This window comes from Falco naumanni, chromosome 7, assembly GCF_017639655.2.
Source record: "Falco naumanni isolate bFalNau1 chromosome 7, bFalNau1.pat, whole genome shotgun sequence".
NCBI lineage: Eukaryota > Metazoa > Chordata > Aves > Falconiformes > Falconidae > Falco > Falco naumanni.
In genome coordinates, this window is record NC_054060.1 from 31,668,606 (window position 1) to 31,683,302 (window position 14,697).

The window sequence follows — 14,697 nt, forward strand, 5'->3', positions numbered from 1 at the left end:
AGAGGAAAACTGCAGTGAATTGATGGGAAAAAGAAAATTTTGTAGATTGCTTCATTTTGGAATACTAATTCTTTTATTTCAAAACATCTCAAAAAACTGAATAGCGGATCATTTACTGATTATAAAAAAATGCATCCATTTTTTCCTCAAAATACTGTTGTAGAAATACACTGATTTCCAAAGGCAAAATAAATGTTTTGATACTGCCTTGAAAATCAGTGTGATCTGCAAATTTAATCCTATATGGTAAAAGCATTTCAAATATGAAATACAGAATATAAATCCTTGACCCTACTGAAAATGCTTTGGCATGCAGATGCTCCTTCTCCCTCCCCCATATTTTAACTAAAAGCAGACATTTATAAATCGCTTTAATTTCATTCCTGAATGCAACAGGACAAGAGATTCATATGTTCTAAATTAGGATCTTACTCTCAGTCCATATCAATTATATAACACACAAGCAAGACAACTTAATTGCATCAATCATATCCTCCTGACAGGGTCATTAAATGTTAACAGAGGGCTCACAAATTACAACTTTTTAACACAATCCTCATTTGAAACTACATTTATGTCATGAAAACTATGTGGAATTCTTGTTATGCAGACAGACTGCAACATCTCAACTCGCAATTAACAAGTGTTCACATTGTATGTTTCTGTTTTTCGATAAAGACCTGAAGATGTATTACACACTGGCTCTGAATCTTTCAAACACATGCACACCTGCTAACCTTTACCTATAAAAATAAATTCAATGTGCAAAACATTCTTTAAATGGCTTTCCCAAATGTATGGCTTGGGAGGGTTAATACATATAAAATAACTTCACAGATAGTTTAACTGACACTTTTGATACATTCTAACTACAGTTAAAAGATAAATTCTGCACCCAAATGAACACGTATGAGATGCTATAACAACTTAATGAAACCAGAAGAGCCATGCAGCAACATCTGGAAAAAAGTGGTCCAGCTAAAGAAGTTTAATCAAACTAGTCAATCTTTACGCTCCTTGCATAAATAAGTTGCTACTTAGGCTTGATATTTTATTATCTATTTTTGTTCACCAATTTCCTACAATTCAAAAACTCTGTTAGTAAGAAACTACTCTAAACATCTGCAAATAAATGTACAGAAACAAAATATTATGATCTACCATAGCAATTAATACGGCAAAATATATGAAATATAGATGTGGGTGTACAGAGAAGGTCACCTGTGTGCATGTACCTGGAATACTGCTTGACCATTGCATTTGAAACATTTGCTTGGGCAAAGAATAGAGGCCGCAAACTGTGTCAAACGAACATTTATCAATGCAAGATCTCCCAGTAACAGAGGCAGAAACAGGACGAGACCTGGGCTGACATAAGCCTACCACTTGGGCTGGGGTCAGTATTCCTATGGACAATTTCAGCTTTCTAAATGCAAATCTGAACTTAATTTCCATCTCAAACTGTAATTTTGGCTCAGGAAAAAGTATGGGTGGTGGCAGTGCTGACAGCGCACTAAAAATTACAACGACTTCGACAATTCGTAATAACCAGTTAAACCACTGTAACCTGTTTGTGAGCTCATTGGTGCTCACATCCAATCTGTGATGCAAGATCTGTGCTAGCACCTTGACAAACAAAGCTGGTGGGAGTGTTATAAAATAGGCACCTTCATCAAGAAGTTGTTTATACTACCTTTTTTAGCAGAACAACCCTTTGAGTAGTATGCATGCATGCAGGACCTCCAGATCCTACCCAATACAAGTGTATCTTTGGTAAGAAAAACCACTTTGCATAAACAGGGTTGATATAAAATTCAAAAGAGTAGGAAGTGATGTTATATGCTAAATTTGGGGACAGACTAGAATGCATGTTCAGCAGATACAGCAGCAGGCTCAACACTGCTGTGTATGAAGAGTGGAGTTAAAAGTAAGGTCTTGAAGAAGGTAATAGCATCCACATGAAAAGCCGATGACTACCCCAGCTGGAAGAGGCTAAAAATGACTTATACACATAAAACAATAGTTAAAAAAAAATTCAAAAAATCCCTTACTAAAAATTTATTATCATTGCAAGGGCCAGCATGGCAGAAAGACAGAAAGTAAGATTACCACCACACTTCAGTTCTCAAAATGTTCGTTACAACATGGGAAAGTCAGAAATTACAAAATATAAAACGAACTAGAGTACCTTTTGGAAAACTGATTTAAAACTTAAAATTCCCCCACAACATTCAGAAATAATACAAGCACCACACCACCTTGAGATGATTTTACCACATTTCAATCCAGAGAAAGTATTGAGCTCAAAGCATCTGAAAATAGCAGTTCCAAAAAACAGCTGTAACACAATCTAAGATACACTTCCATGAATGACAGCAGCACTGGAACAACTCAAGCAAGATATTTCTGTGCTGGAGCTGCAATGTTTGTCTTAGTACAGGCACAGATTTCTTGCGACAGTTTTGATAGAAATCTGAGGGACACACTCCTTACATACAGCTTTATAGCTCAATTGCAAAGAATAATTTCTTTACTGGGAGCCAAGTTAAGGAATTATAAACCAAGTCTGGAAACCTGGCATTTTTCCCAAGACAAGTCCGATTACTGGAGCAAGACAACAAAATATTTAAACGTCTGCCGGTTTTTGTACTGTGGTTTTGAAATATGTGAAGTGATAACATGACAGCAGTTTAAATGTTTCTCCTCCTCTCCCTCCTGTCCCCTCCTGCTTCCCCTTTTAAATTTTTACAGAAGGGAGATTTCTGTGGATGGAGTTTTGCCACTGGCTTTAAGGTCGTCTGATGAGAAATTGCTGTGAGGAAAGAATTGCGCTCTGTGTGTATGTGCCACAGCAGGCTCGCACATGCCAAATACATTTCATATTCCAATAACTCCAGCAAATAACTGATTATTTTAGCATGTGAGATCAGAGGGAAATGTCAGTACCCATCTCCTTCAACAGTCCTGAACCACACTCTTCCTCAAGACAAATACAGAATGTATGAAGCGTTTTTCCTTACCCACTTTCGTCTCCACTTAAGAACCCCGCAACAGCACCAGGAAGTTCAGACTTAACAATAAAAAGATAAGATGACATAGCTGCAAACAGAAGCAGAACAGATTTAGTAGCGGAATACCAATATCCCTGGCTGTAACAATTAGCACGGCTTAACCAGAGGGATTACGACTAGAACATCTCAGCTATATATTAGACACTATGGCACCAGAACCAGAATTTATTTTCTCATAGTCTTCCTTCAGAAATAGCTGCAAATCCCGAAGTATTGTACCGATGTTAGCTAATGCCTCCAAAGAGACTGATATGATGTGAGTCTTGAAACAAGGAAAGCATAATCTAAAGAACTAAAAGGCAAAACAATATAAAATACAGGCCTGACCCTTTACCTGGGAACACGGACCTACAGGCTAGAGACAGACTGCAAGGCTGCCGCACTTCTCCTTCCTCTTTACTCTCTACAAGTCATTGTTAACGACAAGAGTAAATAGTAAGATTTGTTTCCATTAATACAATTGGGTTTTTAAAGACTCGGGTTTTATTGTTGTTCAACTGCTGCTGTAGTAAATAAATACATGCTAGAAATGTAAAGACAAGAATAGAACTTCAAAGGTGGGGTTTTTTTATATATACTTCATGGTTTGGCCCTTAGAGGCAAGAGAATTATCAGTGACAGATCTCTGCTTCTCAGCTAAACCCACCACCAAGAGGACGCCAACAACAATGTCAAATGCAAAACTATACACGAACTGCGAATCAGAAGAGAAATTGTTAAGTTACTCTTATAGGACTATCGACTTGCAATGAAGCGTTTATAGTTCTGTTCAGAAGAAAGCAATGATGCATACATATATATTCAAAAGCTACTTCACTATCATTTTTCTCCTTTACTATACAAAATTATCAAAGGCATAAATGAGAGTTTTTAAGTTAGAATTTAAACTTAAACTTAACCTGATCCTTCATATAGTGTTGTATCACTTTTTTCTTTTACATAAGCAGCAAGTATTTCTATAAATCAAAAACCAGCAGAGAATTACTCAGGAAAAAAAAATAAATCAAGCCTTACAAACAGCTTCAACGAGTATCAAAGCCTACATGAAACTAATTTCCATCCTTCAGCAGCAAGTAATTTTAGTAACGTGCCAACAGTAGTTTAGGTACATTTAAAGCTTGAAAAAAATTCATCTGTTGCATTCAAATTTTACTGTTCTGTATGTAGTAATTCTTTGGAATTTTACCAGGGTGTATTTATTAGTGCTTTAAAATTAAAACATATATTTTTAAAAGGTAAACCAGCAAACTTCCATAAGCTGATTTTTTTTTTTTAATTAGTTTGTGAGGTTTGGGGGTTTTTTAAGGAATGTTTTGAACTTTAAAAAAAATGTGTGGACTCAGACACTGATGTACTACAGCAGTTAATGTTAAATTTAAAGAAAAGTAATGCGGTCTCTATAAAGAAAGCAAATTCAATTAATACAAAGTGACATCTACCTACCGCAAGGTTAAATTAAAACCATTTGGTAGGTCGCTAAATAAGGAAATATTCACTTCTTCATAATTAAAAGCTATGGGTTTTCCAATATTCAAGTATATTTCCCTGTTGACATGTAGCTGTTGATTGTGTCTGGTGAGGTGTTTATCTGCTGTCTTGATTTTATTCTCCTGTTTGCGTACAACAGAACGTACATTCAACCACAGAGAACCTTACAGCATGCATATTTCTAAATCACCAAAATTTCTAAGTAGATTAACACAATTTCTCATGCTAAGCTACAGGCAGATGCATATTTCACCCTAAGCAAAGGGAGACTTTCAAAAAAAATTAAGTGGGGTAAGGGAAGAAGGAAAATTCCTCTAAATTATAATTCTACTTTTTCATCATTAGCCTTTTTTCTTGTATTATACAATACTTTATACAAAAGCAAGTCAAAATTTTCATATATTTACATCCTTCAGAAAGATTTCAAAATTAGTTCTTTTGCAGCCTCAGCTGCAGAAAGCTTCAAATTAATTTCCAGATCAGATTTCCTCCTAATATGCAATCTGTCACTCTTCCCTTGCATTCCTATTAGCCTCTGGCTAATCATTTGATCATTTATCCTTTGTTGTGCGCTTACTCTTTGTTTTTAAAAGAGGAGTCCTATTTCACTGAATTCCACTCCTAAGAAGGAAACCAATCATGCACCAAGAAACTTGCACATGCTAAACATTTGTATGCATCTTTCTTCCTTTCTCTGGGCATATGGGAAACAATCTCACATAGCAGGATTTTTTCCTCCCAGTATATATTCTCTTGTTTGCTTCAGAAGATGAGGAAAATAAAAAAAAAAAATTGTTTATATCCTGATGATTAGGTAAGACATGAATCTCGTACGGAAGCCTGAGCAGTACGCTCACGCTAAATAAGAGTTTAAAAAGTCAAATCCTGCTTTTTCTTCACTTACACAGTTGTAATTCTCCTCACGAGCAACAGCTCCTTGTAGCTTTACACAGCATGAAAGAAGAGACACTAACCACTCTAGAACTCTCTGAAACACCCTACAAAGTGAGCAAACATTGATTGTTTTTTAAAGCTAAAGCCAAAACAGCCAAGCACCTTCAGAAATGTCACAGCAACCTGAAAAAATTCTCTCAAGTGGGAATAAAGTGCATACAACACAACAGAGAAAACGTCACGTATCCTTTGCTCCAAATTCAAAATTTTACTTCACTTCCCTGACGCCACTGCAACTGAAGGCATGTCAAGTTATATTGTAAAAATTAAACATAAGCTATCCTTGGCAGTCTTAATGTATAACGGAAGGAAGAGATTACACAGTCACAAGGCTAAACTGTGACACAAGTGAACACAACAAAAAAGCTTACACTGTGCTTTGATTTATTCCACTTTGAAATTATTATCAGAACGACAGAGGAAGTCAATATTTCAATGTTTTAATGGCTAACTTTTAAGGCACCTTTTATCACATACAAAAATTATAACACACATTCATCTTTAGAAGCGTTGAAAAAAAATTAGCAAGCATCAGAAGCAACGTTCCCTTCAAAGTTCACCCCCCTGCAGATGCCTAGTATGGGAGAGCAGAACTTGGTGCTCTTGCAACCCAGTCTCATCCCCTAAATTAAGAAAGAATGTTATGTTTTCTTCGTATCACCTCTCTGCAACATGAGACTTCTATCTTTAGCACTGAATGAGACAGGTTTCCTGCAGAACGAATGGTGTACAGTGACGTAGTTGAGCCTTTAGCAATATGCAGATGCCACCAGCGCTGAACTACAACTGCGTGAACTACAACCTTCAGATAGTCACTTCCTAATTTTCAGATCCTGAATTTGCATACAACGTTACTTTAAATCATTTTCAGTATGCACTAAGAGCTACCTGATGGAGAACAAAGTAGGTCTGAACTTCTCAAGAGGCCTAGTCACAGAAATGCCATGAAACAGCATTCAGCAGAAATCAAAATTATATTGCTATTTTATTATTCAACAGGCTTACCACTGTCTTGAAAGCAGCAAAAAATTACATTCTTAAGATACGTAGCGCACTGCCATGTTCTGAAAATTTGGTATTAGCTCTTCAACAGAAAAAGAGATGTCTGTTAAAACACACAATAGGGCACTTGTTTTATACTTTCATTATTATAACCTGTAGTGCCACCATGAGATATGACTCTCAATAAACAAACATATTATGCAGACATTATTCAGAATATCCCTAATGTGCTACAATATTGTTTAATACTGAGCATATGTGCCCCTACCTGAAAAAACAGTAGCTGCTGGAGAAAAGGGAAGCCAAGGTTATGTTTTTAAAACAGTTCTCAAAATACATCTTCCAAACTAGCCCAATCTTAAAATCAAGTACATGAGTGGCTTTTTAGTTACCAGAAAAAGTAGTGTAACTTCTCCTTAATATCCTACCCCAAAAAGATCAATTGCTGAAGTCCACAGCAGTGATGCAAGAGAATATGTGCATTAGATTTATGTGTTTAAACATAACATCTAAAATAAATATATAATTTATTACTTCCATAGAAAATGGTTGTGCTAAATCCCTCCCATTTAATTGAAGGGACCGAGTCTCACTCTTCTGGTTAGTTTCTCCTTATCTACTGCTGTAGCTGATCATATTAGAGCAGTACAAAGATGACTTGCGTTATTAAGCACCATGCAAAAATGGAACCAAGCTAGCTCCCCGATTTCACACAAGGGAAGGCAGAGGGCTGGGGAAAAACAGAGTGTACCAACACAGCCAGCCACACTGGCTCCTCCGCTCCTACATAAAATAAGGCATACTCAATAAGATACAGATAAGGCAAGATACAGATTCCTCACAAATGCCTACAGATAATTTAAATAGATGAAAATGCCTGCAACTTTCAACCTTTAAAATTCAGTCAGTAAGATCCCCATTTCTCCCAAAACACTGAAAAGATTAGAGGCTGAAAGGCAGAAATAGCAGAACAAACACTACCAGTCGCTGCATGCTCCCACCCAACTGAGCTGGATCTTTCATGGCAACTGCACGTGACAAACCCCTTTGGGCTTGTGTCTCCCTTTGCTGGTATGGAGTTTGCTTAAAATTGAATCTGTCCTAATCTAAACAATGTGACAATGTTAAAGGAAAGCAGGAAAGGATTTCAAGAAAGAAAATTAAACTAGAGCGGATTTTGGGCAATCTCCCATTTTGTCTGTCAAAGAATTAGAATGGAAAAGCAAGATAGGAAGTTCCTCAGTATTGCATTGAGTCCCTTGTAAGTAATATGAATTGTGGAAACATCAGGAATGATGCATGGATGCCACTGAAAACCATCAACTATTTTAGCCCTCACACCATATAGCCTTAAGAGTATGCTCTTGTTTTCATTTGCAATGAACGCCTCATATGCTTGATTTTAGAAAGTCTCCCAATTACTGGATGTATTTTTAGTATTTCCTGTTAGTGGAAGCTTAAAAAAGTGAAAAAAATTTTTGGGATCATTTGTTTTCAAATACAGATGTAGAATGGAGTGTGTGAAGAGAGGTGTAATGCTTGTTCATAGGGAAAAGTTCTGAGAACAGAAATAGGTTGTCAACTTCTTTGCTAGTCTTCATGCTATGGGTACTCATCCTGATGAATTTCTGCTTCTCCTTCCTTCTAACTTTAGCTTTTACCTCAATTACTCTGAAACTTACCGGGGGGAAGGAGGTCCTTCTTATTCCACAGGAAACATGGGGCAGCAGATTTATTTTGGCAAAACTTCACGAGTTTTTGTATGGTTATGCTGACACAACTGAGAAGTTTTCTACACAGCTCATCATATATTCCGAGGCATAGCTGCAGGTTGGGATTTTTGAATATATTTTTTTAAATTATTTAAAGCAAGTTTAATATTCTTTACAATATCAAACCTTCCAACACCCAATCACTGCAAAAGGAAAACACAAGAGCATGGGTCATCAATTGTTAAATTAGTACAGGAGCTGACAAACCCACCCTTAATTAAGGCAGCTCTGCACTGGAAATCCTCACTTTGCATCAGTAAGGACAATTAGGCTTTCAGGTCAAAAGCAAACCACATTGTGAAAACAAACATTCCCGTTTGTTTGAAAACACAATTAGATTTCCCATACCTAAAGAAAGCCCAGTGACTTCTTCAGGTATTAAGATGCAGGTCTCAGCATGTATTTTATTCTTCTAAGATTTGCACCATTCATTTTATTTTCAAAGTTTGTAGAGTACCCTGAGTACAAAGAGGTTATTCCCACCTAAATACGCCATTCAAAAAAAAAAAAACACACACAAAAAACCCCAAACAAAAATAACCCCAAAACAAACAAAACATTTGCCCCATTTAAAATGAGACCTTTTGTAAATACTTTAAAAGCTAAATTGCAGAATGGATCAACTCTGGAGAAAAAAAAAAATAGTAATTTGCAAAAGAAAATTGCCTAATAAATAAAATGAGGTGGGGTGTTCGGTATTTTTTCGAGTCCACACACAGCACTTACAAGTCCTGGCTCACACAAAGCACGGATATACCCTGCTCCCCGAACCCCCAGGCAAATTCATAGGTTAAATATGTCATCGTTTACCTTACAGGAAAAAAAAAGGGGGGGTGGGGGTGTGCTGGCGGCCGCGGAGCCCCGCAGGCAGGCGAGGCTGGAGGCAGCCGTGCGAGGCCGGGCCAGGCCAGCAGATGGTGGTGCGGCAGCGCGGCCGCCCCGGGCCGGCTTCGGCACGCTGGAGAAAATAAACCCACCAGCCCCACGGTGCAGATTCAGCGCGTCCTACGGTAACAGCAAGGCTTTGTGTATTGCCCCTCACCTTGACTGTATCAACTCGCCGTAAAATTCAGCTCCAGGACGGAATCTCCCCTCAGAACTAATCCTGTAACTTCGATTTACTGCCTACGGCACTCCGAGGATGAGCGGAGCTCCCCATCTCTTATCCTCATCCCTTATTGTTGCAAAGGAAGAAAATCGTGTGCCTCTGAGGGCATGTTACTTGCAGAATACTGAAACAAGATCTGCAAGCACCCATTCCAGAAACTGCACTTAATTTAACTGTATTTATACTAGAAAGCAAGTAATTCTTCATCAACTTCAGATAGCTGCCTGGAAAGCTCAGTTCCAACGAGTGACTGCAACAGCGACTTGGGTACAGGCCAGGCCAGGCGCTCCTACAGCCCCGCAGCACCAGAACTCCCCTGGGAATCTCAGCCTCGTGGAAAGAAATCGGGAAAAAACAAAGCCTGCTGCTCACCACGCACACCCAGAGCACCTATGCTATGTGGCAGTACTGCAGGTTCCCCTGCTGCACCCGCTGCTAATAAATTTTAAATAATTACACTCATGTTCTCAGCAGTTTCAATGTATGTTTCGGTGGCACACAGCTACCAGCCCCCCCTGCCCCCAGACCCGTATGTCCCTGCAGCAGTGACCTTCAGCTGATACCAGCCCGCAGCCCAGAGAAGCACGCCGTAAAACTCCCCGCATGCTTCCCACTCGACCTCAATGCTGAACATTTGTTAGTGTTGGCACCAGGCGGAGAGCTGCTCTTGTGCAATACTTTATTGTGTTTGTCTCCGTTTTTCCACCAGCCTGGCGAAAATAATTCCTTCTCTAACTTCATTACATACACTTTAAGATTCCTACCAATTTTCTCTTGGACACACTGCTGGGGGCTGACCTCTTCCAGTCACAATCCACAGAGAGGACAATTCCAAGAGGAGACATTCCGGGTCTTCCTTCCCCCACCCCCCTTCGGAAAGCATCTAGGAAGCTCCCAGAACTTCCCTGGCAGAAGAGGGGGAAGGGTTGCATGACGCTGAGCCACGGCTTTGGCCCACTGTGCCTCATCCATCACTTCCTAGAAGCACAACACTATTAAAACAATAGCGGGACTCCGTCCAACTCCAGTTGCTCCTGGGAAGGATTACATAAAGAGCCAGCGGAGCCATGGAACCGTGTTTTTGACAGAAGCCCCCCTCACTCCTTCTACACCTCCAGGCATACAGCTTCCCCAAGGACCCCCCTCTCTGAGGGCACAGGACAAGATCTGAAATCCTTCAAGATCATTTTCTGCACAGCGGGAAGACACGGGCCTTGGGCAGATCACTCAAACAGAAGGGCTGAAAGGAAAGGGTCAGGAGGAGCGGACGAACAAAGGGACAGCCTGTAGCACGCAATTTGACAGCTTCTAGGATCTGCTTTGCAACCCCACAGACAGACCAACTCCCTCTTTCAAGAACAAGGCAGTCCACATGGAAACTCATCACCAGTTCTTTAGATTAAAGGGCTGCTGGACTGGGCCAAAATACTGACAAATGGAACAATACAAAAATGAGTAGCACTAGCCATCCCATTCAACCTTTTGGTTTCGCTTTATTAACAAATACCTATATTGCAAGAACAAGTACATATCAATGTAAGGAAAGCCAGACAAATATTCTCAGTTTAATCCCTCTAAGCTAAGAATTTGTGTATGTTCCATTAAGTCTTTAAGTCACAGTATTTAAGATTACCTTAATTTACATTTGGATATTGCAAGGTTAATGCATTATCCTGATGCATCCTTAGTTAATCCTTGGTACTTAAATGGATTTTAGTATTTGATTTGTGTTACTTTACATTTACGTAACACAAAGTGTTTCAAAAGACTATTAAAATTCTGCAAGGAAGTTGAATGCTCCTGTTAAAGATACATGTTAAAACTGCAAGCAATGTACTTGAAATTTACTTTTTTTAACCTTCCAAATTCCACATTTGACCAACCAGTGCTTTCCAGTAGCTGTACAAAAATCCTTTTTTATTTGGGTAGCCTGCTAGTAGAAAAATCAGCTCTCCTACCTACACAAATCTGTAAGTGTATGCAATTAGGATGTCAAATTCAAATTTGCACTTCAAGCTTTCTCTTTAAAAAAGCAAAGATGACAAATTGGAATGCGTAACTGTATTACAGCGCTCTCTCCACGACAAATGAATGTAAATCACTTCCACACTTAAATTATTTTTAGAAGTGATCAGACCAACCTTTAAAAAAGCCCAGACTGGATGCAGATAGTGACAATAACCCTAGTGAAGTTGCTTATTTTAATCACAAAACATCACTCATTATCTCATGCTCTCCAATCACTTTTGAAATAAGATACCACATGATGCAATGTACCAAGGTCTAATGATGGAGGAGGTAACAGAAAACAATTTTATTTTTAGCCTTACTCTGAAATTAAAGGCGTTGACAGAGTCTGGACGTCTGCCCAACAGGCAGGGTGCTCTAGTTCCTTCAAATGGAGGAGAAAAAACAAAAAGAGGGGAACACCTAACGAAGTGCACTAAGGGCAGAACCGAAATTTTACACTTCATTCCAGCATGGCTCCCATTCAGGACAAACCATGCTCCACAGTTTCATGACTCCCAATTAAAATCTGCTGAAGGACCAGAAAGGCAAGAAAAATTCCTTTCTAAGCATTTCTTCAAAAGTCAAGGCTCTGTGAAAGGTGAAAAGAACTCTTTATCCCTACATTTTTTTAAGAGCCTGTTAGCCTGCAGCATAGTCATCTTCAGAGACAATTCCTGACCCAGTGCTGCTCTGCTGACTTGAGCCGCAGCATCCCAAGATTCTGCCAAAGGCAGTTGTTAAGGAGAAAAATAACACAGCTGGGAGCTCTGCTCCCAAACAGAAAGCTAAATACTAAACAGAAGCTGTGATAGCTCCTTGCAATGACAGCACAATACATCTTCCATATGGGGAGAAGGTGCCAAGGAGGCCTGACTTGCAACCCATGTTTCCACAGATCACCCCCCCTCACAGACCGGGGCACATTTAGGCACTACTAACACCAAATTGGAGAAGGAAAGTCAGCTTTCTCTCTTCAGTGCATTTGAAACGAAGTCATCTTTGCAAGTGACCATACCAGGTGCATGAAGCATCTCAATGGAAGATACTGCCCTTGGAACCAGAAGCACCAAAAAAGTTTGGAAAGCTCCCATCTAAATGAAGCCACTGAAAATGCTTGAAACAATTGTTTCAACTGCCAAAAACAAACTTTGCAACTAGTTAAAGGGAACACCACTGGTTGGCAAACCAGGCCCAACTTGTCAGCAAAGAAGGCCACTGCTGAAGACAGAGTAAGTAGTTTGATAATATCCAGCAGACACTAGTTTCAGGATCTAGAGTTACTGAGCTGAATTTTATTAAAAATGACACAGAGAAGGTTATGAACTGCTATGAGGAAGAAATGAGAGTCATATTTCCTTTGACCACACAGTCTTGTATGTGATCCCAGAGCCTCCAGAACCTGTACTGTGTATCCCTTCTTCTCTAGCACTGTTTATTTAGAGGTCCACTCAAACGGGAAAGGAAATTAAAAAATTTGTTCATTGCTACAGAACATACTCTAAAACCTGTATGAATAAATAATCCTTAATCTTGGAATATGTTCACTCTTGCCTGAAATTAATGCTTGGGGTTTTATAGCCATTTCAGTTAGACAGTTTTTATTATTGGAGCTTTTAATATAAGAAAAGATTCCAATTTTATCATAAAAGCAGTTACTTGGTCTAGTTCTAGGTCTCTGCATAGTGACAAAAACCAACAACCATTGAATTGTATGGACTTGACAGATAATGCTAAAGGCAAGAACAGCAGTGCTGAAACATGTCAGCATATGTGCACATGTGTATCTTCTTGGGGGTAGGGGACAAAGGAGGGAGCTTTCACCTCATTCCCTCATCTAAAAGAAAGTATCCAAAGCATTTACAGTCGAAAAAAAATATTAGTGTTTAACAGAACACTTTTACGTTCAGACAATTAATTTCTAAGGGCACTAGTACTTGGTAGCTGTCAAATATGAGAACATACCCAAGATAGTTTAAATGCTTCGGCAATTTTTTAAATATAAAGACAGCTAGTGTTATTTTATTATACCTATATCTCGTAGGTCATGCACCAAGAAAGACAAAATAAGAATGTAACTGGACAGCCCAGTATATGACAACACAGATTATCAGCCCACGTGATGAAAGTCAGCAAACTAAACAACGCCCAACACCACTCACCCTATCCCCCACGCAAAAAACAAGATACTGAACTAATAAAAAAAGCTACCATTAATAAAAAACATATGAAACTTCATGGCTAAGTCAACGTTCAGTTGTTACACAAATCACTGAAATGCATAAGCAAGTTCCAACAGCAAAAAACAAAACATATGATATGATAAAAGGTAGCTACCAGATGCAAACATAGAGAACAGCGGCGAGATCATGCTTCCTCAGCCCCTTCCCATTCCCACAGCTACAATGGCTGTGCTCCACATCCTGTGATGCCGTATCAGACGTACAATTCAACACCCCCAAGTCCCCCCATCTAACCCACAACTACAGCACTTTTGCTTAGCATGATCACATAAGCTTTTTCTTTATGCTTTCCGTCCTTTTAATCAGTCTCAAGAACGCTTTGATTTAATTACTGCCTTTTGTGTTTGTGGAGCTTTGTAGACTGTAGAGGTTATACTCCACTTGGTTAATATTGAGCATATGAAGTTTCTTACCTCCAATATTCTGGATAATTATTGTAGTTGCAACAAGGACCTATAAAAAAAAATTGATTTCTTTAGAAAGAGTAAGGATAACTAAAATCGTATGCCTATAGCAGTCATAAAACATATGTATTATCTTAAACAGACCAGATGTAGAAGCAATAACCAGTACTGAAAGGAAGGACATCTCTTTAGTGAAGAGTTTAACACATGGAAACCAACACAATCTCAAATGAATATAAAAGCAAAAAATCTCCCTGAAAATACCACATTTTCATTCCAAGATGACAAGGTAAGTTGAAATGAAGCCTGTTCTGCAAAGGGTGAGGTTTTTTCAAAAAAAAAAAAAAAAAATATCACTGAAAATACATAAGCACGTTCTAACTGGCATCAGGTGAGCACAAATGAAAACAATTATGTACCTCTGAAAAGACAGACAGCAGAGATTTGTACAAGCTACTTCCTCACTCCAAAAACCTGAGTATTTTTAACTGTCATGAATGTCATTATTCTTTTAAACTTGCAATTTAGACAGACCTTTCTTTAGTATCTGTGATTATTCATACTCGACTGATATGGAAGTAGAAATGATCACAGGCTACTCAAATATTTAAGCAAATCCAAAGAATTAACTTCCAACTGGAAAATCCT

At 38.7% G+C, this 14,697-nt stretch overlaps 1 protein-coding gene across 2 annotated transcripts in view; it reads right to left on the reverse strand.

Moving 5' to 3' along the window:
- SLC38A6 (solute carrier family 38 member 6) overlaps positions 1 to 14,697 on the reverse strand; it is a 54,167-nt gene that overhangs the window by 22,375 nt on the left and 17,095 nt on the right. For both annotated transcript variants that reach the window (XM_040601003.1, XM_040601002.1), the window contains exons 5-6: positions 14,059 to 14,098; positions 3,021 to 3,099 (exon numbers count right to left, since the gene is read on the reverse strand). In XM_040601003.1, the coding sequence (XP_040456937.1) occupies positions 3,021 to 3,099; positions 14,059 to 14,098 (119 nt within the window). The remainder of the gene's footprint in view (positions 1 to 3,020; positions 3,100 to 14,058; positions 14,099 to 14,697) is intronic.